This window comes from Mustelus asterias, chromosome 7 (genome assembly GCF_964213995.1).
Source record: "Mustelus asterias chromosome 7, sMusAst1.hap1.1, whole genome shotgun sequence".
NCBI lineage: Eukaryota > Metazoa > Chordata > Chondrichthyes > Carcharhiniformes > Triakidae > Mustelus > Mustelus asterias.
In genome coordinates, this window is record NC_135807.1 from 133,950,021 (window position 1) to 133,975,396 (window position 25,376).

At 43.0% G+C, this 25,376-nt stretch overlaps 2 protein-coding genes across 6 annotated transcripts in view; one reads left to right on the plus strand and one right to left on the minus strand.

Annotated features, from left to right (window-relative positions):
- LOC144495960 (myelin basic protein-like) overlaps positions 1–3,380 on the plus strand; it is a 186,975-nt gene extending 183,595 nt beyond the window's left edge. For all 3 annotated transcript variants that reach the window (XM_078216859.1, XM_078216861.1, XM_078216860.1), the window contains one exon: positions 838–3,380. In XM_078216859.1, coding sequence (XP_078072985.1) covers positions 838–870 — 33 coding nt within the window. In that variant the 3' untranslated portion in view covers positions 871–3,380. The remainder of the gene's footprint in view (positions 1–837) is intronic.
- A 4,292-nt stretch (positions 3,381–7,672) lies between these two features.
- Positions 7,673–25,376, minus strand: part of LOC144495959 (zinc finger protein 236) — a 122,020-nt gene continuing 104,316 nt past the window's right edge. Inside the window, exons 26-32 of one of the 3 annotated variants that reach the window (XM_078216858.1) lie at positions 24,928–25,098; positions 24,037–24,230; positions 21,051–21,185; positions 16,704–16,901; positions 15,019–15,148; positions 11,084–11,260; positions 7,673–9,137 (exon numbers count right to left, since the gene is read on the minus strand). In XM_078216858.1, coding sequence (XP_078072984.1) covers positions 9,007–9,137; positions 11,084–11,260; positions 15,019–15,148; positions 16,704–16,901; positions 21,051–21,185; positions 24,037–24,230; positions 24,928–25,098 — 1,136 coding nt within the window. In that variant the 3' untranslated portion in view covers positions 7,673–9,006. Of the gene's footprint in view, positions 9,138–11,083; positions 11,261–13,365; positions 13,593–15,018; positions 15,149–16,703; positions 16,902–21,050; positions 21,186–24,036; positions 24,231–24,927; positions 25,099–25,376 lie in introns of those variants that run through there. The other 2 variants (XM_078216856.1, XM_078216857.1) reach the window with 2 other exon arrangements.

Consider the following 25,376-nt stretch of genomic DNA (forward strand, 5'->3'; position numbering starts at 1 on the left):
GCTAATTAAGTGATATCTTCAATACTTTATGTAGGGCATGCTATCTTTTAATTTAAATAAGTACATGGGATCGACACTTGGCTGTGCCATATGATTGATGGATGCATTCCTTTCTTTCTGCTAATTTAGTAAAGGCATTACTGCATTAAAGCCGGTTAAGAATCTAATTAAGTTAAGAGGTATTTCATACAATCACATTAGCATGTTTAAACAGTAATTTAAGAGAATGCAGAGTGCAAGTGTTGTAACGTGCACGGAATGATAACCAGAGTTCTGGTGCTGTCAGGAAGTTAAAAATAAAATCTGCAGTTGCTGGAGATCCAAAGCAAAAAATATTGGAAAAAAGCTGCAAAGACTTTAGGCAGGTCAGTCGACGTGTGGAGAAAACAGGCGAGTTTACGGGGTCTAAATTTAACGTCGCTGTGCTTGTTTTATACATTTAACATAAGGAGCAGTGGTAGAAAATGCTGGAGAAACTCAGCAGGTCTGGAGTCACATGTCTGCCAGACCGGGTAAGGAATGTTGGCTCTGTTCTCTCTCCACAGATGCTGTCAGATCTGCTGAGTTTCTCCAATATTTTCTGCTTTTGTTTCAGATTCCAGCATCTGAGGCTGTGGTTCTGACTGACACCCATGGCTTGCCTGAATTATGATGGTGAGATCCGTGGATGGATTGAGTCTTGTTTGGTGCACTAACAAATTTAGACCCCAGTATCTCAAGGTCCAAAGTGCTGACCGACCTATGGAATGTCCCCAGCACCTTCTGTTGATCATCTTCTGCTTATCAATTGTACGTGTACCTTCATTAGTGTTCTATCCTCCTTTTTGTTCCAAACAGGGGAAGAAAGAAGGTTCACCCGCCAGACGTTAAATCCACATCACTGAGTGCAGCGGAAAGGAATGCTTCAAAAAAAAGGAAACAATATCCTTGCTTGGTGTCCTATAATTAACAGTCTTTATCACTTCACATATTAACTGGCACTTACTCCACCCCTCAAAAAACAACTGGCAAACAAAAATGATCCATTACCAATTGGGTTTATAGCCTGCTTGTTCTTACTGCAAGGTTGCTTCATCCAAATTATGTTAACTTGATTATTTTAAAGCAAAAAAAAACACTTTATTTAAATTTCTTAATTTGAATCACTGGATAATCTGAACAAAAAAAGTGATTTGAGCAGGAGTACTTTGAGTTGTATGTTAAGTGGAATATTTTACATTCACCCCATAGTTATGGCCTTAAACATGATCTGTGAAGGGCCAACGTTCTTTAAACTTTCTTTTCGACTGCCTTTTCTATAGATATAGAAATAAAGAACCAAACGCTCTTCGACAAAGCTTATTGCATCTTGACATAGGCAAGGCTATTTTCCACTGCATCTACCAGGCAGAGTTTCCGATAAAACAATATTAAGATCATTGCTAATGTTTTACTAAATGTTTTAGCACGATAAAGACGTAAAGTTGTCCGGCAGTTGTTATGCAGATCATTAAACTCCAATTCGAACACAAATTGCCATTTGTTGCTTGGGCCAAAGGAAACCGTTCCATAGAGTGTTAAAGCTGCTGAACCATTCCTCCCCCTCCACACACCATGTAAACTTTAAGGGTGCTGTAACAAAGGTGAGCAGCATTTACGTGTTGCAAAGCTGGGAACACCAAGCGTATTGGACTAACCTGAAACTAATGCTAACTCTTGTAGCACTGAGGACGATTGTTCGATTAACTAAATTCCGTGGGTATGGACAATAGACCATTCCTATGCGACCGCTCTTTTCAATTGCACTGTTCTTGTAAGTGAAATAATATTTTATTACCTTCATATACTTACACGTATATCCCTGATCATTTTCTTTTGTAACTCCTAGCGCATAAGATGGCAACTTTATACTTGTCACAACCTCAAGGTGACTAGTGGTCAACTTTGACAGCTTACATGCGATAACTGGCATCTACATCTCCCAAGCATGGCACAAGGGCAAAATGCCTCTGCACTTGTAAACAATGCTAATATGCACTGTACAAATACAACACTAAAAGAACCCTCTCCCAGATATTTTAATTAGGGTGTGGCGTACACTTTTCCCAGATCCCGATAGAAAAATGTTAGTATTCTTCAGGCGGTGCCAGACATTTTCTACTGGAGATGCAGAACAAATGCAAACCATCCACATCTCTCCTCAGTACTGAATCCTGCTGCTACTGCTGCTCTTCAATTAGAAATGTTTCCTCTGTCATTTGTGATTTAGAATCCGGTGGGTGACGTGAGACGCACCTTCAGCCACCACCTGCTCTTTCTTGCATTCTCTAATCGATTATGTTGAAAAATGAATGGGCGGGTGGATGTGGAGTCATTATTAACGTTGGTTTTCCAATCTATTGCCAGTTTATGTATGGTAACATGCTTGTAGGGAATACATACTAGGAAAAGCTGAGTGATCATGTGTGAATAAGTGTTGTTTCTGAATGTATATGTAAAATAAAATAATGCACCTAAACACACTGTGTTTGTCCCGTTAAAATAAAGTTACAATTATAATTCAACGGCAAAGGTCATTGTCAGTTATTTTGTATGCATGTTACAAACACTCGCACAAGAGGGATTCAGTCATGTAATATATTCGGATTTTCACAAGGCAAAAGCTTATGTCTGAAGTTGATGGCAGTCACTACTAGCAAGAGGGAACTCCAGTTGTTGAGGAAAAGTCGGGCTGGTGTACCAACGAGTGATTGACTAGGCTTTGTGCTTAAAAGCAGCCCTTGAGCCTCATCATCTATAGTCCTAGGCAGGGTCTTCTTCACAAAGCTGGCTTGTGCCACCATGATAACTTGAACTGTAGGACGTTACAGATATAGGGAGTGTTGTAGGGGCTGCAAGAGGTCACAACGACAGGGAGAGTTGTAAGAGCTGCCGCAGGTTAGAGACGGGGTTGTGGGGGAAGAGTAGGGGTGTGGGGGAAGAGTAGGGGGGTGGAGGAGCTTACAGATAGGGAGGGCTGGAAGGGTTACAGAGGTAGGGTTGAAGAAGCTGGAAGAGGTTACAGCGAAGTAAGAGTTGCAGCAAGTTACAGAGATAGGGAGGGTTGTAAGGATTGCAGCAGGTTACAGAGATAGTGTGTGTTGTAGGGGCTGGAGGAGGTTACAGAGTCGTCGAGAGAGAATGGGGATGTTATTGATCTCACTGTGGGTTGGTCACATCCATGTTTGAAGATGGCGCCGGAGCGTGGCAACTCTTTGCGACTATGTATGGTATGATATGTATGTATAACACACAAAACAATACTTTTCACTGTATCTCGATGCATGTGACAATAATAAATCAAATACTGTTCTTGTAAGGTATAATAAATGTCAAAGTGGCACCAATCTGCTTCGCCAATCCACGCAGTGTTTTGAATTTCCTTATAGGACTGTGGTTGATTAATCGCTGCAAAAGGATAGGCCATCAGCCCATGTCAAGCCCTCATCTATTCCCTCTCCTGCCATAACTTAACCAAGGAGTACTGGAATTGATGTGGGGCCAGATCCCTGCCTATCGTTAAAGAGCACAAAGCCTGCTTGTTGGGGGTGAATTCAGGCCAATCCTCGGAACCCCTTTTCTCCCCAGATAAACAAGTCTCCTTTAGCGTGGAATGCAAGATCTCAGCAGTAACAGGCAAAGTGCTGGCCAGTAAAAAGACTTCAGTGGTTGGGCCTCTACCCTTTGTTATGCCCAAGGACAGAGTTGCCACTTGTGACATGGTATTCAAAACCCTCTCTCTGGTCCACTCAGCACTGGAACACCATTGCTGTTCTCCATTATTCTGTGCAGAGCTCTTACACTTGCATAAACATGAACCTTGATGGATTAACACAAAAATTGAAGAGAATAAGCCAAGTTCCACAAATCCTACAAGATGAATGGGGAACAGATCTATGGGGATGGGAACAGAAGAACATTAAGAGGATAATCAGAACTTGAAAGGGACTGAAAAAAAAGTATATTGCTGGTGATGCTAAAAATGATAGTTAAAAGACTTTCGGTAAAAAGGCACAGTCACCGTGCCTGTGATGACTCTTTGAAAGAGCTGTCCAGTTAGTCTCTTCCCCATTGCCCAGTAAACATTTCAATCTTATGATTTGACAAGGAAATCCAGCCAATATGGTCTCACATTCAAGGTGTCTGCGTGGGTTTCCGCTGGGTGCTCTGGTTTCCTCCCAGTCCAAAGATTTGCGGGTTAAGTTGATTGGCCATTCTAAATTGCCCCTTAGTGTCAGAGGATTAGCAGGGTAAATACGGCCTGGGTGAGATTGTTGTCGGTGCAGGCTCGATGGGCCGAATGGCCTCCTTCTGCACTGTAGGGATTCTATGATGCAACAAAACAGATTTACCCATTTGGCTTTCTTTCCTCCCACTAGGGATAGTAGCAGGGATAGTCCCCTGGTTGTGGGACCTGACTAAAGATCTGGCAACATGAGTTTTCATTCCAGTGTAGCACATGGAGAATTCAGTGAATTAAACAAACCTGGAATTAAAAAGCGAGCATCAGTAATGGTGGCTAACTGGATTAATGTAAAAGCCCCCAACCTCCACCCCCCCCCCCCCCGAAATGCCATTTAGGGAAGGCAATTACTTAGTCTGGCCATATTGTGACTTCAGATTCACTGCAATGTAGTTGATTCTTAACTGCCTCCAAAATTTCCTGGCAAGCCACACAGTTGTAACACAGAATTCTCTTCAGTGCAGGAGGCCATTCAGCCCATTGGGTTTGCACTGACACTCCGACAGAGCATCCCATCCAGGTCCTATCCCTGCAACTCCACGCATTTACTCCAATCCTACACATCTAGGGACACTAAGGGGCAATTTAGGATGGCGAATCCACCTAACCTGCATATCTTTGTGGAGAGTGGGAGGAAGCCAGTGCCCCCGGAGGAAACCCACGAAGACTGTAGACTCTAGTCAGACACCGGAATTGAACCTGGATCCCTGGCACTGAGGCAGCAGTGCTAACCACTGTGCCACTGAAACCAATACACTAAGGTATAATAAATAAAACTTGACAGGCAAGCCTTGAAACATGAAAGAGTCCAGTCAACCACAGAAAGTTCTCTTCACTAACATCTGGGGACTTGTGCCAAAATTGGGAGAGCTGTCCCACAAACTACTTAAACAAAAGCCTTACTTAGTTGCACCCATACAGGCAAATAACATCTCAAGATTCCTCCCTTCCCATCCCTAGCTATGTCCTAACCACTGGCATGTTAGACCCACCATGGGTGGTGGCACAGTGATATAGCCAGGCGGGCGTATTCCTGGGAGTCTTCAACATTTACTCTGGACTCCATGAAGCCTTTTTGATTAATAACTATTACCCTCTAAACTGGAAGATCATGTTGGAAACCAGTTGGAAGAAGCATTGTGTCAAGCAAAGGAATAGAATGTATTCTAGGTGGGAAACTTTAACGTACAACATCAAGAATGGCTCAGTAGCACCACTATTGACCAGAGCATAGATGTCAGACTGGGATAGCAGCAGATGGCGAGTGCAGCTTTTGAATGAGTGCGGAATCAAGGGAACCGAGTGGGAATTGGGGGGAAAGCTTACTCTCCACTGGCTGATCTCACAACTAGCAAAGGAAGATGATTGTCATAATTGCAGGCCAATCATTTCAGCCACAAATTTTGGTACAAGAGTTCTTCAGGGTAGTGTCTGAGGCCAACAATCATCTGCTGCTTCGTCAATAAAGCCCCCTCCCCCCATCAACATCTTGGGGGCCACCCTTGATCATGAACTGAAATGGACGAGCTGTATAAATTCTGTGGCTATGACATCATGTGGGAATTCTGCAGCGAGTCACTCATCTCCTGATTCCCCAAAGCCTGCCCACCATCTACAAGGCACAAGTCAGGAGTGTGATGGAATACCACTTGCCTGGATGAGTGCAGCTCCATCTAGGACAAAGCAGCTGCTTGATTGGCACCCCCATCCACCACCTTAAATATCCACTCTCTCCATCGCCAGTACACCTTTGTGTACCATCTACAAGATTCACTTCAGCAACTCACCAAACGTATTACCTGTACTGCCTGGAAGAACAAAGTCAGCAGGGACATGGGGACACCATTCTGCCTTGGAAACATATTGGCTGCTTTTGTTGTGACAACATTCTGGAACTCCATAACGGCCCTATGGGAGTACTTACCCATGATGTGGAGATGCCGGCGTTGGACTGGGGTGAACACAGTAAGAGTTTTAACAACACCAGGTTAAAGTCCAACAGGTTTATTTGGTAGCAAATACCATTCGCTTTCGGAGCGCTGCTCCTTCGTCAGATGGAGTGGAAATGTGCCGGAGAGGACTTTAACCTGGCGTTGTTAAAACTCTTACAGTACTTACCCACACAGACTGTAGCAGTTTTAGACATCAGCTCGATAACTCTTTGTCAAGGGTAGATAGGTCATAATTGTTGACCTAGCCAGTGACACCCGCCATCCCATGAATAAATAAATTATCAAGTGTAATGAGATAGCTGAGAATGGGGTTGAGGGGTGCAACAATTGCACAGTGTACCTCAGGCCTAGGAATGGGGGGAGAGAAATGAACAAAAATCAGTTCCGGCTCCAATTTCTATTCCACACTTTTCAATCTTCCAGACGCAACAATGAATCATAGAAACTTTAATTAGTTATTAGTTATCAATAAATTCAGATTTTAAGTACTTAAGCAGAAGCAGGTGTTAGTTCTTTTTTTCTGCAGCTACTGTCACACCTCTTCTAGACACAGCTTTTCGATAGAATCATAGAATCCCTACAGTGCAGGAGAAGGCCGCCATTCAGCCCATTGAATCTGCATCAATTCTCTGAAAGAGCATTTTACCTAGCACCCCACCCTATTCCTGTGATCCCACACATTTATAATAGCTATTCCACCTAACCAACACATCTTTGGACTATGGGAGGAAACCGGAGCATCCGGAGGAAACTCATAGATATGGGGAGAACGTGCAAACCCCACACAGACAGTCCACCCAAGGCCGGAATTAAACTCCGGTCCCTGGCGCTGTGAGGCAGCAGTGCTAACCACTGTGCCATCCAAGAAAGCTTTAGTTTCTTTACTTTTCCAAACACCAACCCCCTTAGCCTTAACCATAATCTCTTATGTCATTTAAATCACTTCTGTTTTCCACTCGATCACTTACCTTCGCCCTTTGTCCTTTCCCTCGCCTCCCTATCTTGTGTAAAACTGTTAAACCTACTCTCGACGCAAGTTCATGGACCTGAAACATCAGGTGGGATTTTACGACCTTGTTCGGACGAGAACGGAAATTCCCGTTCGAGGTCAACGGAGATTTCCATTGTTGGACCCTCACCCGCTCTGATTCCTTGGCGGGTGAGGTGGTAGAGTTCCGGCCATCCACTCTGTTTCTCTCCAGTGACGCTGCTCATTCTGTCGCGCTTTTCTGTTTACACATTTCTAATTTCTATCTGTTGACCCTGGTGGAAAATTGTCCACAATCAAACAGCTTGCTGCCCCACTAAACTGTCTGACATACAGATTACGAATAATAATTTCTCCAAAGCTCTCGTGGAACATTCCCTAGTGAAAGTCGGCACCTCCAGAAGAGATGGGAGAACAAACTAGGAAACAATGCATTCCCCTAAAAACAAAATGCATCACAACAGGTGGAATAATTTGAAATGATTTTTAAAAAAAACACAAAACTGGTTATTAAAAACCAATAGTATTATTTGAAATATCTTGATTTAAATACATTACATATACTTACAAAAAAAATACCCCTTGTGTCACAAATTATACAATTTATATACAAAGCACTTAAATTGTTAAACCAAAAAAAGCTCCATTGGAGACAGAGGAAAGGGTCATCCTTTGATCACCATTTAAGATGCTTCTTGTTATATTTATATGCTAGCGGGTTTTACAAATGTCACATTTTTTTTACAGCATGTTTCAAAGTTAAATCAAAAAATGATGCACAAGGTTATATAGGGGTGGGGAGGGAGAGGCGGGGTGGGGGGGGAATAACATTATTATATAATACAATGAGGAAAGTACAATACTGGAAAGAAGTGCCCATGTAGCAACAGTGCAAACCGAAAATACCTTAGCCTTAGAATGTAGTCCATATATACAGCTATGTACAAGCCTCCGATCCAGAGACTATAGTTTTTTATCAAATGCACAAAACGTTTGTGCTACATACTTAAAGTGGGGAACAACTATAAAAATAATCTTTGGAATGCAACAAAATTCACCTTTACACAGTCGGCTATTTATTCTGATACACGGAATAATTATAGATTCTGAAAAGTCAGTCACACTCAGTGGCAAGTCATAACACTACAGATGAGTTAAAACGTTCGGAGTAACTACCAGGCAGATCGTAATTAAAAGTCCTCTGGGAGCACGGCAGCTGATTTCCCTGACCGGCGGCAGAGCGTTGGAAACGGTCAGGCGATGGGAGTTGAGGAGCACGGCTCGCCCCCTCCCCCGCCCATTACTCTGACTGAGCCAATCAGGCCAATTCTAATTCAGGTCTGCAAGTGCTACTCTTGATACCACACAGCAGTGACTGCGCCCTGCACAGCAGGAACCAGCCGATGCTTTCCTCCGCAACGGGCCTTCCAAATAGATCGTGTGTGTACGTGTGCGCGCGCGCATGTGTGTGTCGGTACACTTCATTATCCTGCATTTTCTTGAACTTGGAGGTCATCCCCTTTCGCTTCAGAATACCATTTAGCATTGCATGCTGGCTGGACATATGCTAAGTACTTCATAATTTTAGCCCTTTAAGCTCAAGGACAGTCCCTTGTTTCAGCAGTTTATTTATACTTTGATACGCAAACCTGGTGCCCAGTTTGGTCTTTGTGCACGACACGGGTGTGGTACCTTTCAAACTCCTGACACAGAATAAAGAAGGCCAGTCAAAACAATTTGACCTGCAGGAAAAGTGTGCTGAACATGCAACTTCTTGCACTCAAGCAGTGTGCGGAGGAAATAAGTTAATGGAATACATTTGCTATCCTACAGTGCCATTCGGTAGAAGATTCTGGGACAACTTCCACCAGGTCAAGGCCTCGGCTTACATCATCTCCTTCTTGTTCTTGGCTACTTCCTGTGTCCTGACCACCACCTACAGAACCAAACAAAAAGAAAATCTTTTCAGCTCAAGTAACTATTAGATCTTTCGACCACCCCGAAAGATGTGTATTAATTATACACAGCTTCCAATATTGTAGCTAAAGACTCTTTCCCCTGCTAAGTAGGTCAGTTAATAAAATTAAAATTACCTGCTAATAATTGGGGAGGGAGAAATTGGATTTGTGGCAATTTCTGGTGCAAGGGTGATGCAGCACCTTGAACGAAGGTCTGAGGTTCACTCCAAATTGGGTATCGTGCCTCATATTCACGTTATCATAGAATACCTACGGTGCAGAAGGGGCCATCTGGCCCATCAAGTCAGCACCAACTCTCTGACAGAGTACCCCACTCAGGCCTTAGTCCTGTAACGCCATATGTTTACCCTGCTAATCCCCCTAACCTACACATCTTTGGACACTAAGGGGCAACTTAGCATGGCCAATCCACCTAACCTGCACATCTTTGGACTGTGGGAGAAAAGCGGAGCACCAGGTGGAAACCCACGCAGATGTGGGGAGAACGTGCAAACTCCACACAGTCACCCAAGGCTGGAATTGAAACCTGGGTCCCTGGCGCTGTGAGGCATAAACGCTAACCACTATGCCACTGTGCTGAGCTGTGGACACCAACTGCATGTCACAGTCTGGCACCCAGTCGGTGTATAGCTAAGCCCGGGGAGGGGTATAACGTGAACACAAATCAGGCCCTGACTAGTACATTCCAGAGACCCAGTGCCTGTTTCAGATGGGCGCTCTGGGCACTCAGTAGCAGTTGGTGCCAATCTGGATTAAGGTGGGGGTGAACAGAGGTTTTGGCTGGAAATTGGTTCCCCCAACGCAAGTTGCACATTCAAAAAAGGCACTTCATTCCTCATTCTTTTTATCCAACAAATGTAAACTTGCGCGAAATAACTCGAACATGAAGGTTGAGTTACAGATTTGAATGCAGCAGCAAAATTATTTTTACAGCAGCCATTCCAGTTGGGTGATGATGATGTAATGTAATAGCTACTTCTCTCTCAAGCAAACACATTGTGGGATAAGCGTAGTCACAAATATATAAATTACAATCCCAATTTACTTTCCTCCACAAATCCTCCACAATTTGAGGAGGAATTTCAGTTACACAGATAGATTGGTAAAGTTGGGAGAGTTTTCCTTGGGGAAGTGAAGTTACAGAGGAGGTTTGATAGAGGTATTCAAAATCATTAGAGTCCGGACAGAGTAGATAGAGAAAATCTGTTTGAATGATCGAAAATAAGAGGGCAATTATTTAAGGTCACTGGTAGAAGAAACAGTGGAGTTATGAGGAGAAACAGTGGAGTTATGAGGAGAAACTTATTCACGCAGCGAGTGATTAGGATCTGCACTGCCTGATAGTGTGGTGGAAGCAGGTTCAACCAAGGCATTCAAGAGGGAATTGGGTTATTATCTGAAAAGGAAGAATGTGTACTCACTCTAATGCCTTCATATCTCTCCTGAAGAATATGAGGAGAAGGCAGGAGAATGGCACAGGTGCACTGCTTATTTACAAAGCCAGCGCAGATATGATGGGCCAAATAGCCTCCTCCTGTGCTGTAACAATTCTATGATGCTACTTGCACTTACATACATCTAAGAGCAAGAGACTAATATCCCATGATCATCTGCTGAGCCTCTATACTGTCAGTGTGCGGGAACAGTGAGATTTTGGAGTTGCGGGTTTAGTACAATCATCTGACATGCACGTAACCTCTAACCGGGGAGTGGTCAGAGAGATTTTGCAGCAGTTTCAGAGTTGAATCAGTCACCCCTACAAGAGATTCAACTCTGGGCGATTTACCTTTTAAAAATTGCCCCCTCCCCCACTCCAACCTACCCTGTCCACTCACCCCGACCAGTAACATTTGTACTTTTGTTTTGCAGAATGGTTCACAGTTGCAATCACTGTAACACTAACCTGGAAAGCCATGCGCCCTCTTCATATGAATCTTCATATTGCCTTTTTGTGTGAAAGAGATCCCGCAATAATCACATTTATACGGTCTCTCACCAGTATGTTTCTTCATATGTACTTGTAGTGCATTTTTTTGGTTGAAGGCTTTTTCACAGAGATTGCACTGAAAAGGCCGTTCACCTGCAAAACAGCACAAATACTTTCAGTTACAATAACCATTCTCAAACATATCTGCATCCATTCTTACAAGATACACCAGCAAGTTAAAATGGTCTTGAAAGTTTCTGGCAAAGGCGTACAAGTTAATCTTTATTACATTCTAAAATTAAAACAACTTTCGTGGGGATCTGGGTTCCGAAGGCATAACGGAGCACTGCGTTCTATCATCTTTTTCAAGTGGGCATTCAATCTAGCTGGGCATGGAAGTTCTCTCCCCTTAACTTCCAAGACGCAAACCTAATTATTAACAGGAAATTATACAATATCCAATTTACAGTCATCAATGTTGTAGTTCCAACACAGCATTAGATAGCCATGTGAAAGGGCAGCATTCAAGTGAGTATCAATAAAGGATTGCGCAGTAAAGTAACAGGCCGGAATCTTATAATTCCCTCACATTACTGAGTTCTAATTGTAGCTGTGTTATTGGGAGGAAACACCAAATGGAGGAATGCAGAATTGTGTTTACATAAAGGCCAAATTTGTCAAAGGTGGTGTCCCAAATAAAAAAATAACTTTCCCACTGATTGCGTCACATTGAAGTAGCAGCACCCTTTCAAATGGAAATTTTTAAAGTGAATGTGGAACAATGATATCTGAACAGGTACACGTCCAGGGTCTCTCAATAAACAAGATTCAATAGTGAGCATTTTGAACACAAAGATCTAAGCACCAACAAGTAATGACTATTCAAATGGAGCTTTGTGCGGGGAAATTGACTCATCATTATTTAAACCTACTATAGATAGAACCACTTTCGCTGCTCTCGAGTGTTAAAGTTTATTTATCAGTCACAAGTAAAGCTTACTGCAATGAAGTTACTGCAAAATTTCCCTAGTTGCCACACTCTGGAGCCTGTTCGGGTCAATACACCTAACCAGCACGTCTTTCAGACTGTGGGAGGAAACCAGAGCACCCGGAGGAAATCCACACAGACAATGGCCCAAGCCGGGAATTGAACCCGGGTCCCTAGCACTGTGAGGCAGCAGTGCTAACCATTGTGCCACTGTACCGCTTGATGGATATGAAGAATAGAACCTTACCATCAAAATAATTTATAACACTAAGACCCTTGGTTATAGTTGCTTATATGACTTTCTTTAATTCTGAATAAAATATACATCATGGTACTGATTCAATATTATCTTCCAACTATTCTCATCTCCCTATGTTTCACATATCCCCAATGATTCTGAAGCCCCAAATACCTTCGCCTTTTCCTCAGTCCATAACTGAATTTTCTCTGTTTACGAATGTCTGCCTGGACAATATCATTGCTTATGCATGGCCACACTCTCAGAGGACAAGACTCCCCAAAATTCTAATTTGGATAAAATTTAAAGGGATATTACAATCTGTGTTTATTCATTTGCCGAGTGGGTGCTGGGGTGACCTGAGGGACAGGCTATGTTCCAGCTACCTCAGCAGCAGAGAGGTCACGTTAGGTGGATGAAAGAGGGAGTACAACTTTTGGAAAATAGTTAAAATGCCCTCACCATGAGAACAAGAAAGTTTTTTAAAAAGTGGAAACGGATAGGCTAGAATGCACAAACAATTCTATCTCCAGTGTTTTATCACATCTATTGGGTAAGAAGTTCAATGGCTGTTGGGGTCAAGGGAAGGGTGGGAGTGAAGGTGGTAGGAATCACAATCCAATTTTCCATCGATGTAAATTTCACAGAACAAAACTATATTAAATCCAACGAGCTATGTCACTCAAGAAAGGTACAACAATGGTACACTGGCAGAATGCAGCAAATGGTTATCCCAGCATTTGGGTTAAGGGAAAGTGGGAAAATATATGCTGCATCAAACCCTTGTTGTAGTTGACTTGTAGAATTACTGGGCACTAATCAGGTAGGAAAGATGAAAAAAATTCCATTCTATAGAACAAGTACATAGAATCTTTACACTTGTATAAAAGAGATGGGGAAAAATAATAAAAGCTGCATCATGTCAAGATTACTGTTAAACAAAGATCTCTTTATAACAATAGGGGCGGCACCGTGGCATAAGTAGTTAGCACTGCTGCCTTACAGCGCCAGGGACCCGGGTTCGATTCCAGCCTTGGGCGACTGTCTGTGAGGAGTTTGTATGTTCTCCCTGCATGGGTTTCCTCCAGTTGCTCCGGTTTCCTCCCACACTCCAAAGATGTGTAGGTGAGATGGATTAGCCATGGTAAATGTGTGAGGTTATGACGATAGGGCAGGGGAGAGACCTGGGAAAGAAACTCTGTCAGAGAGCCGGTGCAGATCCGATGGGCCGAACAGCCTCCTTCTGCACTGCAGGGATTCTATGAGATAGAAGAAAGTATTTTGAACTATTAGGCAAATTCAGATCACTTCTCTTCCTATCTAAATGCTTAAATTGAACTGAAAATGTCATTTTATACTTTGTCAGAATTATAGATATTAAATCGTATGCCGATGTGGCTTTAAATCTAGATTAAACCAAATTAAATAAAGCTTTGAGGTGTGCACGAGTCCGATGCATTTTCGACCACCTTATAATTCTTATGTTAAATTGCTATGCATTTGAGAAATTACTACTTCTGAGCAAGTAATGTTCAGAAATTTCTACATTACTGTAAATTATCATGGTCTTCATATGCCGAATAAGTGTACAAGATCTGCAATCATCTTCAATCTTGTGTCTAGTAAATAGCAATTCGGATGGAGGGATTAAGATGCACAGGCTAAATTATGCACACCCTTATGTTATTAGAATTCAAAATGAGGTTTTGAAATTCATAAATAAATCAGCTTGTTAATACAGTTCAAACCATCACCAGCACCCCTCACACCTTTTCTTTGTCTCTGCCTCTGATAAAAATACCCACCAGTTGAAACAATTTGCAGCTGTTACCATTCAGCCTGGAGACAAATTTGATACAATTAAAGATGAGTCATATACAGCACAGAAAGTGACCATTTGGTCCATCATGCCTGTACTGGGTCTCTGAAAGAGCCAAAAAAAATCGTCCGACACCCTGCTCTTTCTCCACAGCCCTACAATGCTTCTCCTTGTCAAGTATATAGGCAATTTCTTTCTGAACTGTTCATTACTGAACCTATTTCCACCACCCTTCCAGAAAGTGCATTCCAGATAATCTTGACTCACTGAATAAAAAAAAATTCTGAGCTGCTCTCTGGTTTATTTTGCCTGTTAACTTAAATTTAGAATCCCTACAGTGCAGGAGGCCACTCGGCCCATCGAACCTGCACCAAAAACAATCACATCCAGGCCCGATCCCTGCAACCCTACATATTTATCCTGCTAACCCCCCTGACACTAAAGGGCAATTTAGCGTGGCCAATCAACCTATCCTGCACAGCTTTGGACTGTGGGAGGCAACTGGAGAACCCGGTGGAAACCCACGCAGACACGGGGAGAATATGCAGACTCCACACAGACAGTGACCAAGGCCGGAATTGAACCCGGGTACTTACCTGGCGCTATGAGACAGCAGTGCTAACCACTGTGCCACCAACAAAAATCTCTCCCCTCTGATTATCAACCCTCTTGCCGATGGAAACAGTTTCCAACCCTCCCCCCTTTTTCTATTCTATCAAAACCCCTTATAACTTTAACACCTCCATTAAATCCCCTCTTACCTTCTTTTCCAAACTTCTTAAGATGGACCATAAGAAATCTATTTAAGGAACATCTCTGCCTTATCACCACTGTCCACACTGTCAGAGATATTAACCGATGAGTACCTGTGTGGATCCGGTTGTGCCTCTCCAACTGGCTGGGCTTAGCAAACGCCTTGTCGCAGGATTCACATTTGTATAGTTTAGGTTTCTGACTGCTCGGTGAAGGTCCAGGTTGGTGGGTCTGAAGATGGTCCTTTTAATTAAAAATAACATTTCTAATTTTTACAATTCCACTACACACACCCACAAATATTAAATGCTTCATGCAAATGTACTAAATACATAATTATGGCATAATTTTATCAGCACAGAGCAAATTTGCGTTGTAGTATCATGCAGCACAGGGAGGTGGCCATTTGGCCCAACATTCCTGTCCTGTGATCCATAGCCCCTCTTTCGTGTAATCCTGCAAGTTTCTCAATTGTCTTTGAACACTCTTTCAAACCAAAAAAATCAGCTTCTACAACTTTTTAGCTAGAGCGTTCCAAACTCTGACAATACTCAAAGTAAAAATCTCATCTCCCCTCCAGATATTTTTATCATTGATTTCAAATCCATAATTTCTACTTGTTGACCCACTCACCAGATGGACAGTTTTGCTCATCATTATGCAAACCTCCATTAGGTCACCTCTTAATCTTCTCTGTTCCAAAAAAAAACAGTCGCAACTTTTCCAACTTCTCATAACTCAAGCTCCCCCGCCATATTCAGGATAATATTCTGGTAAATGTCCTCTGTATCCTTTTCGATGGCCTTTACACACTTCCCAGGTTGTGCCCAGCTCACTCCAGCTGAGGTCTAACGTGTAATTGACAAAGTTCTAATCAGTGGATGAGGCTCCCAAATATTTAAGTGGGGAATTAACGCTGGTATCAATCAACCTTTGTGGGGAGAGGAAGGGAGGGAAGGCGTGTCGGGAATGGAGTTTTCTTCCCTATTATTTCATTCCGAAGTGCAGGCGGGGATCAGAATTGCATGGGCAAGAAGCGGTGTTGTACACAGATTGCTCATCTGTTCGGCGGTTGCTGGAATGCTGGATGAGGAGGAGTGCCCTCTTTGGTATTTCAGGGCACCCTCAACCCATAACAGGAGTACACCCGGCTTGTTTAAGAGGTGGCGACCAGAGTTATCTGTTTGTATGGTGCTGCAGGAGGTTCGACTAGCACTGCTGCATGTCAAGGAACATGACGATGGACAAACAATACTGTTTATCGTGACACAAGACCACCCTCCAGGTTAATGCCGGCCACATATTCCACCCCTGCTGTTCACTCAAGCAAATTCTCATATTCTACCGTACAGATTTATTTTGGCATTTCATGCAAACTTATATTTCAGCAGGGCATACATTCAAGATGCAATGTGCAAGTGGTAGTCTGTCACCCACATCTTTCATCTGCTAGTGCCTCTTAATAATAACTTTCATTTATACAGTGCCTTTAACACAGTGAAATGTCCCCAGGAGCTTCACAGGAGTGATCAAACCAAACTGACCATGGGTTATGTAAGGAGATACTAGGACAGGTGACCAAAAAGCTTGGTCCATGAGGTAGGTTTTAAGGAGTGTCTTAAAGGAGGAAAGGCAAACAGAGAGGTTTAGATATAAAAGGCTGGGTATAACAGCTCAAAGAAATCAAAGTAATGTCCTACTGCTGCACCAGCTTGAAAGAATGGGGTGACGCCCAAATAAATAAAACTGTTGCAACATGAGTAGTGAATTCAATAGGGTTTCAATTTTATTCAATTACCTTGAGATGGGCAGCTCGTTTGAAGGCTTTGCTGCAGACGTTGCATATGTGGATTCTTTCCTCCCCATGGGCTTCTCGGCAATGTCGACGGAGCATGGAGCCTGAAGAGAAGCTCTGGCTACAATTGGGACAGTGATTTATCTGGCCCTCATCATCTGTCTGACTGTCCTCTGTAAAACTAATCGTTGTCTCAGTTACCTAAACCAGAAGGTGCAAGTTCAGTTCATGATGATTAGCAGCCGGTGCAATTTTTGTCAGAATAGCAACGTGCCAATAGCATCCAATTTTCTTGGTTTCAGCGAATTGCATAATCTTTGCTGTCTCATGAGCATGAGTGAAGGGGCCACAAAATTATCGTGCATGTGAAAATCAGAGAGATACAAGAGATTTAAAAGTAAAGCAAGTCCAATGTGCAGCCATGTGTCAGTAGGTAAGTGGTGGTGTAACCCAACAAGTCATCCAGTTTGGTGGCTAACCTGTTTTCTGACTACTATTTTCCCAATTCCCTTTTCTACCCTGAAGGGACCTGATGCAGTCTAGTTCTATAGATACCCTCTGGTACCTGCCCAAGTGGCTATTCATCATGACTGGCCTAAATGAGAAATGCCCCAGCCAATCTCTGTAACGTCCTTCAGCTCTGCAACATTTCACAACTGCCACGCTCCTCCAGTTCTAGCCTCTTACACATGCCTGACTTACTTCACCCCATCATTGACAGCATGTCTTCAGTTGTCAAGGCTCTGGAATTCACTCCCCACACCTCTCCACCTTTCCTTCCTTTCTTTTAAAATGTTACTTAACACCTACTTTGTTGACCAAGCATTTGTTTATGTGACTCAGTGTTAATTTACATTTAATGGTTACTCCTGTAAAGCACCTTGGGATGTTCAGCTATGTTAAAGACACGATATAAATGCACATTACTGCTTCCTAACATTTTGGTTTTGTAGTCAGACCAGCTATGTTATTTGCTTGAATCTCTGCAGAAGAGAAAAGAGGACCATGGCTAGTTTATCCTGACCTAACCCTGTGGGTGTTGAGGCCACCTGCAGCAAGCTGCTGATTCCCCTACTGAGATCAGTTAACTCAAACGTCTGGAAATTAAACTGATGATTACTGGTGTGACTGACACAATTATTCTCTTGTGAAAACCAAACCCACAGTGGGGGGGGGGGGCATTATATCGACTGACCTTACGTGCACTTAAAGAAAAAACTTGCAGTTACTTAACACTTTTCACGTCATTTTCAAAACACTTGCTTTTAAAATGTAGTCACTCTCATGTAAACATACCCAGCAGCAAATTTCCAAATTTGGGGTCTCCCAAATCGCAAATTAGGTGTTCTGGTGTCTATTGAGACATGTTGACTAAGACATTGGAAACTCATCATGTTCTTCCTTCAGACACACCTCAAATCCTTTTGTCTCCACTCCAACAGGCAGATTGGGCCTCAGTTTAACACCTCCAAAAATGGGACAAACACAGGACGCTAACGAGCAGCGAGGACCCAACAACAGCTCAACTCAAATAGCTCACCCACTAGATAAAGGTTAGTTACTGGCTTGACTTTATAGTCTGTTGGTTCATTCTTGGGTGTTTTACAGCCCACTCTCACTGGGATCATGTAAACAGACACATGCAATGCAAGTCCCACCCCTCCTGCATTGATCTTGGCATGCAAGTTTGGGGCCTCAGTGTTCTGTGTTACTGCCAAACATCTCATGTTGCCAGTTTGTCGACTATCTTAACCTTCTGACATTTTGGTCAATGTTTACTTATCAGTGTAATAACTGCTGCTCTGGCCCAATCGGTAAATACCTGTCATGCTTTTTTGGTGGCACAGGTGCGGTGCGGTGGCACAGTGGTTACCACTGCTGCCTCACAGTGCCAGGGACCCGGGTTTGATTCCAGCGTGGGTCACTGTGTGGAGTTTGCACATTCTCCCCGTGTCTTCGTGGGTTTCCTCCAGGTGCTCCAGTTTCCTCCCACAGTCAGAAAGACGTGCTGGTTAGGTGCATTGGCCACGCTAAATTCTCCCTCAGTGAACCCGAAATGGTGCCAGAGAGTGGCAACTAAGGAATTTTCACAGCAACTTCATTGCAGTGTTAAAGGCTACTTGTGACACTAATAAATAAACTTTAAACTTCTTTGAAGGAGCTTATGTTCAGAATCAAACTGCTGGTGAATCCAGTACGAATAGACATAGAATTTCTCTGCAACCAACCACTCCACATTTCAAACTATTCCACAGGGAGGGATTTCACCATCCCATTCATTAACATGAATTTACTTTACAGCTTCTTGATAATACTACCCAGCGCACAAGAAGCCATGCTTCAAACTTGTTGGAGCAGATGATTTTCTCTGAATATCACTGCTCTAGCCCGTCTCTTCTTGCTTTCCTGACCAGTGGATGGTCAACCATTCAACCCTCTCTCTATCTGTTCCCTGTATAGAATCCCCATAGTGCAGGAGGCGGCCATTCGGCCCATCGAGTCTGCACCGACCACAATCCCACCCAGGCCCTACCCCTGTAACCCCATGCATTTACCCTAGCCAGTCCCCCTGACACTAAGGGGCAATTTAGCATGTCCAATCCACCTGGCCCGCACACACATCTTTGGACTGTGGGAAGAAACCAGAGCACCCGGAGGAAACCCACGCAGACACGGGGAGAACGCGCAGACTCCGCACAGTGGCCCAATCCGGGAATTGAACCTGGGTCCCTGGCGCTGTGAGGCAGCAGTGCTAACCGCCATGCTGCCCTGTGGGGGTGAGGTGGGCTATCTCAGTGGAGTGATTACTGACTCAAAACCCTCTTTTGGTATTCTCCCCATTTCAAGTTTTAAAGTTGAATTCAAGCAATTTCATTTGAAGGCACTTCCTGCAGATTTGCTGGTCTGAGTCAACCGCTGCTACTCAAAACTTACAAAAGCAGCATACTGCTGTCCCTTTCCATGCTGCATTTAATTCCAAATGTTGGGCAAGTTATAGTGAAGTTTATATTCTTTATCTACCCTTACATTTCAATTAAATTACTCTGTTCCCCATTTCCACTCTGGTCAAACTCCTTTCTTTCCCTACCTCTTTGTTCTTACCTTAGATTGCAGGATGTTCGATGCTGAAACAGTTATGAATAACAGAGTAATTAATAAAAAGTTTAGCATGCCAAACCATGCTGCTCCTTATACATTCAGGAACTAGATCCTAAATTACTGCATTTTACTGACTGAAGGAATTCAGTTATCCAGAGACAATGGAAGCTGGAATTTTTAGAGCAAAGAAAATGAAGGAGAATTTAATGGAGATGTTCAAAATAATATGGTGTCTTATAGAATCCCCTTCAGTGCAGAATGAGGCCAGTTGGCCCATCGAGTCTGCACTGACTCTCTGAAAGAGCATCTTACCCAGGTCTTCTCCCCCATCCTATCTCCACACATTTACCATAATCCACCTAATTTACACACCCTTGGATACTAAGGGGCAATTTAGCATGGTAATCCACCTAACCTGCATCTCTGTGGAATGTGGGAGGAAACCGGAACCCCCGGCGGAAACCCACGCAGACACAGGGAGAATGTGCAAACTCCACACAAGACCTGAGGCTGGAATCGAACCTGGGTCCCTGACTCTGTGAGGCAGCAGTGCTAACCACGGTGCCGCCCAGTTGATGGACTAGTTAGGGAGAAACTGCTTTCACAAGTATGGAGGCCTCAGGTTTAAAATAATTGGCAAATAAAACACCAGAAGGGAGAGTAGAAGAATATTTTTGACTGACTTACGATGATCTGGGAAATGAGAGAGGGTGGTGGAAGCTGATTCAATAGTAGCTTTCAGAAAATAATTGGTTATATACCTGAAAAAGGAAATGTTTACAGTGGCGACACGGTAGCACAGTGGTTAGCACTGCTGCTTCACAGCTCCAGGATCCTGGGTTCGATTCCCGGCTCGGGTCACTGTCTGTGTGGAGTTTGCACATTCTCCTCGTGTCTGCGTGGGTTTCCTCTGGGTGCTCCAGTTTCCTCCCACAGTCCAAAGATGTGCAGGTTAGGTTGATTGGCCAGGTAAAAAAAAAATTGTCCCTGAGATGCGTAGTTAGAGGGATTAGCGGGTAAATATGTGGGGGTAGGGCCTGGGTGGGATTGTGGTCGGTGCAGACTCGATAGGCCGAATGGCCTCCTTCTGCACTGTAGGGTTTCTATGATCTACGACAGTGGGTGAAGAGCAGGGTAGTGGAAACAATTGGATGGCCTTTTAAAGTACTAGCATGAAAGGTGATGGGCACACCGGCCTCACCTCATGTTGCACGATTCCACTATTTTATAAATTTAATCACCGTTCTGTACCTGGTATGAGGCGGCCTCCTCTTGTGTCCCAGCTGAGTCCTGTGGAGCCTGGCTCACCAATATCACCTGCGGGTGAGCGGATCCCGTTTGGCTTGGCAGAGTTGAATCAGGGACTACTGCTGGAAATTGTTGCCCCTGTTTTAAAAAATTACCAGACATTATTACAACAACAAATCCAATCTATTGCTCTATTGATTAAAAAAGGTAAAGTCACTGTAGTCCCAGTTGACCAGAAGCTGCCCTCCCCTTTGAGGGGCAGAGCTGACTGGGGATGATTTAACCCAAGGATTGCCATACCTCAGGCGAGGGGCAAGGTTCAGAAGGCGGGATCCCTCATGAATAACTTCAGCCTGTACAGGAATTGCATCACAAACTAGCAGTCCAGCCAACTGAGCTAAACTGACCCCTGTTCATAATAGTCTTATAGTCTACATACTCCATATTACATGTTTCACTTTAAATCTTTTATTGTTATTAACTTCAGAGCAAACAGTAGATTCTGCAACTTTATAAAGAAAGCATCAATAAATAGTCTATTTAAAAGTCAGAACACTGGCATTCTAAAATACCTGTTATTGGATAAACAAGCTTCTAAAACATCACACTGTTATCTGCAGGACCAACCACAGAATGCCAATACATAAAACAATGTGGTGTGATTATTAGAGTTGGTATAATCTATGCATTTCCAGCCGTGAAACTGTGCAACTCTCACTTTTGTTTTAAACTATTTTGCCGCCCTCAAATTCCTTCCTTAAAAATCAGCAAATGGGTTTTAATGTTTAGATTTAAATACTTTCAAATCTCTCAGCTCCCCTTCACTCTTATAAAGCTGCATGATGGGATTGGTGTTGTAAAGCGCACTGTACTGCACCTTGAGCAAGGTCTAGAGTTTAAATGTCTAATTGTTGTCTTTAAATCCCTCCATGGCCTTGTCCCTATTTCTGCAACCTCCTGGAGCACAACAACCCTCCAAAATCTCTGCACTCACCTAATCCTGGTCCCCTGAGTTTACCTGATTTCTATTGCACTAGCTTTGAGGTTTGCAATCAGCTGGCAAGGCACTGAACTCTGAAATTCCTTCCTTAAATCTCTCCATCTGTCTCTTCTTTGAAGATAGTCCTTAAAACCCACCAAGCTTTTGTTTACCTTCCCTAATAATCCACCTATTGAGGTTGGTTGTCAAATTTTGTTTGATAATATGCTGGTGAAACCTTGTGACATTTTACCATTTTATATTGAAATTATAATATGTTACCATTGCACCAACACCCTTTCAAATTGTGCATCCCAGACCATCATGAATCACTGTATAAAAATAGCTTCAATATAAAATGGATCTCTATTTCATTTGAAGAGTGAAATACATTAAACCAATTCAAAATTAACCCTATTTAAAAAGAGAGAGACCTAACAGTTCTGCAATGGTGTTGGGCTTCTCATACTGGTTGGAGGAAGCATGAAATGGCTACACATAGGACATTTGGAGGAAATGATTGTCAAATAACATAATAATATATGGATTGGCCACGCCGAATTGCCTCTTGTCAGGGGGATCAGCAGGGTAAATATGTGGGGTTATGGGGATAGTTAATATCAAATGTTAGTACATGGTGGAGGAATAATACAGCAGCTTATCTTTTACTATAGAATCCCTACAGTGCAGAAGGAGGCCAATTGGCCCATTGAGCCTGCACTGACAATAATCCCCCACAGGCCCTATACCCACAACTCCACATATTTACTCTGCTGATCCCCCTGACACTTGGGGGCAATTCAGCATGGCAATCCACCTAACCAGCACATCTCTGGACTGTGGGAGGAAACTGGAGCACCCTGAGGAAACCCAAGCAGACACTGGGAGAATGTGCAAACTCCACACAGACAGTCACCCGAGGTTGGAACTGAACGTGGCTGGCACTGAGGCAGCAGTGCTAACCACCGTGCCACCCAACAACAAGTTAACTTCAACAAGTTTATTCTGCATCCTGCTCAACAGAGATACAAACTCCTTATGGCTCTCTCCTGTCCCCCCCCCCCCCCCCCCCCCCCCCCCACCACCACCAACTGTTCCAGCTATATCCATTTATATTCTTTGGAAGCTTAGCCAATAACCATCATCTGTCTTTAATAAGGCAATTAGCTTAACAATATAACTGCCAAAACTTGCACTTGCCGAGACACTGACACCCAACACCCAATGTTGAGGCTCACTTTTCTTATTTTGGGTCTGAAGTGCAGAGTGGAATTTATAGAATCCTTACAGTGCAGGAGGCGGTGCATTCAGCCCAGGTCCGCACTGACCACAATTAGTTCTGTTTGAAACATATCCATATCATGTGATCATTCACCATACCAATTTCTATGCTTTTGATTGCAGTGATTCCTGCAAAAAGCTTATTAAAATTCTTAGGCGTAATATGTTATTTTACAGTAATTACGTATTTTAAATATTGTAAAATTAATACAATGAAAATGCAAAAAGGTTTGAAAGCCTCAGGAGATCCTCAATATTTTGTCTCTCTCTCTATTTATTAGTAGGCTATCCACTGACGGGGTAATGGGTTCTATCTCACTGCACTTTCACAATATGCTGTTCCAATGCAGGAAGCATGAAATGGTGGATGAAACTAAAATGGCAATGGGAATGGCCATCCCCCCACCAGCACCCAAATTCATGCTACACACACTTTCATCTTCTAATTTGAAAAGTTGATTTGCTCTTCTACATTACCCTGAGCCATTCAGCTTAGGCCATATGCTGTTTTACCAGGAATATCACCAGGAAAAGGCACTTGTTACATCTATTGAGACAAGCGCTGATTTTCGCTGCCGAACTCTCAATAGGCACTGGTGGCAGAAGGGAGTTCAAATCCCACAAAGTCCATTGTAAATACCAATATATTTTCAACTGCTAAATGACAACTATGAGTGTTCAGTAACAAATGCTTTACTGTTTGGAGGTGGTCTGTTGGTTCACCCTTACCTGAGCAGCTATGTTAAGCGTGACTGTGTCTAGACTACCAGAAAGCATGCTCTGCGTGTCAGTCAGAGTCAGAGTAACACTGCCTTCCCCATCGACATTAGCAGATGACATCTCCAGATTCTGGGTAGGGACAGTAGCTTGGGAGAGTGATGTAGTGAGGGAAGATGCCAAACTGTTTGCAGATGAACTCAGCCCTGTAAGGGATGTAAAACCAATGTTGAATCAGTTTCAGTATCTCCGTGGAACAAAGAACATATGGTGTGCAATCTACTTTTATCCTTCATTCATTCATTTTCCAGCGCACAGTACTCACACTCCCTTCAGCTCAAAGGAAAGCTGATTTGAGAGATACAACCAAAGCCACAAGATGTCTATCTAAACAGAATTTTGCCGTTAGCAGTTTGTTCCAACCAGTAATCCTCGGAGGATAAATACTCGAGATTAATCAGATTGTGGCTACAGATTTTGCTAAATGGTCGTAAGACTCAATCAATTTGTAGCAGTTTAAAGTGCAATTGGCTAACTGTGAAATAAGAATCCACAATGTCAGACCGGGTTTTGTGAGATGGTTTTCTAAGAATAGCGATAGTCTGCAGTTATTCACCACAATCATGGCTAACAAAGTAAAAATTCTCCCCTGACAGGAAAATACTGGGATTACTTTAACTAAAATGATTTTAATTTACAAAGTGCACTACTCATAAGTGTGAAATCGAGGATTGGTATGTCTCTCAGATACAAGTCCTGTGCACAATTTAAGTACCCAATAACAATACGCACACATCTCCCCAGATTTTAGAATCAAATAACTGTGCAGGTAGTGTAAAATGTACATTGTAGATAAAGGTATTGTTAAACAACCTCGCCTCCCCCGTTTACTCACTACTGTACCTGGTATATTGGCACTAGTTGTGTTAAGAGTGGTTCCCTGATTCAGGAGCTGGTCATTACTGATGGTCAATGTGGCAGTGCTAGGTTGATTATTCACTGATGATTCCAGCTGGATCCCTCCATTTATTTCACCGTTAACAGTAGTGTCATGCTGCTGAATGATATCCTGACCTGATCGGGAATGCAAAAGGAAGGGTTAGAAATTTAAAAATGAAATCACCTTAAAACATCCAAGGTCCAGTGTAATGCAGACACCAGTGCTTTCTTTGTATTTCCCCAAATGCCAATAAATCACATTTTTCTTCAATAATTTCACTGCAACCAATATATGTGAAATGAAAACTACACCAACTTTACAAAAGCTGAATGTTTTACAGGTTGCTTCCCAAAGATGCCTTAGTTTATCCATGCTCATGACAAAAGCACATTGCATGTATAGACTTGAGACA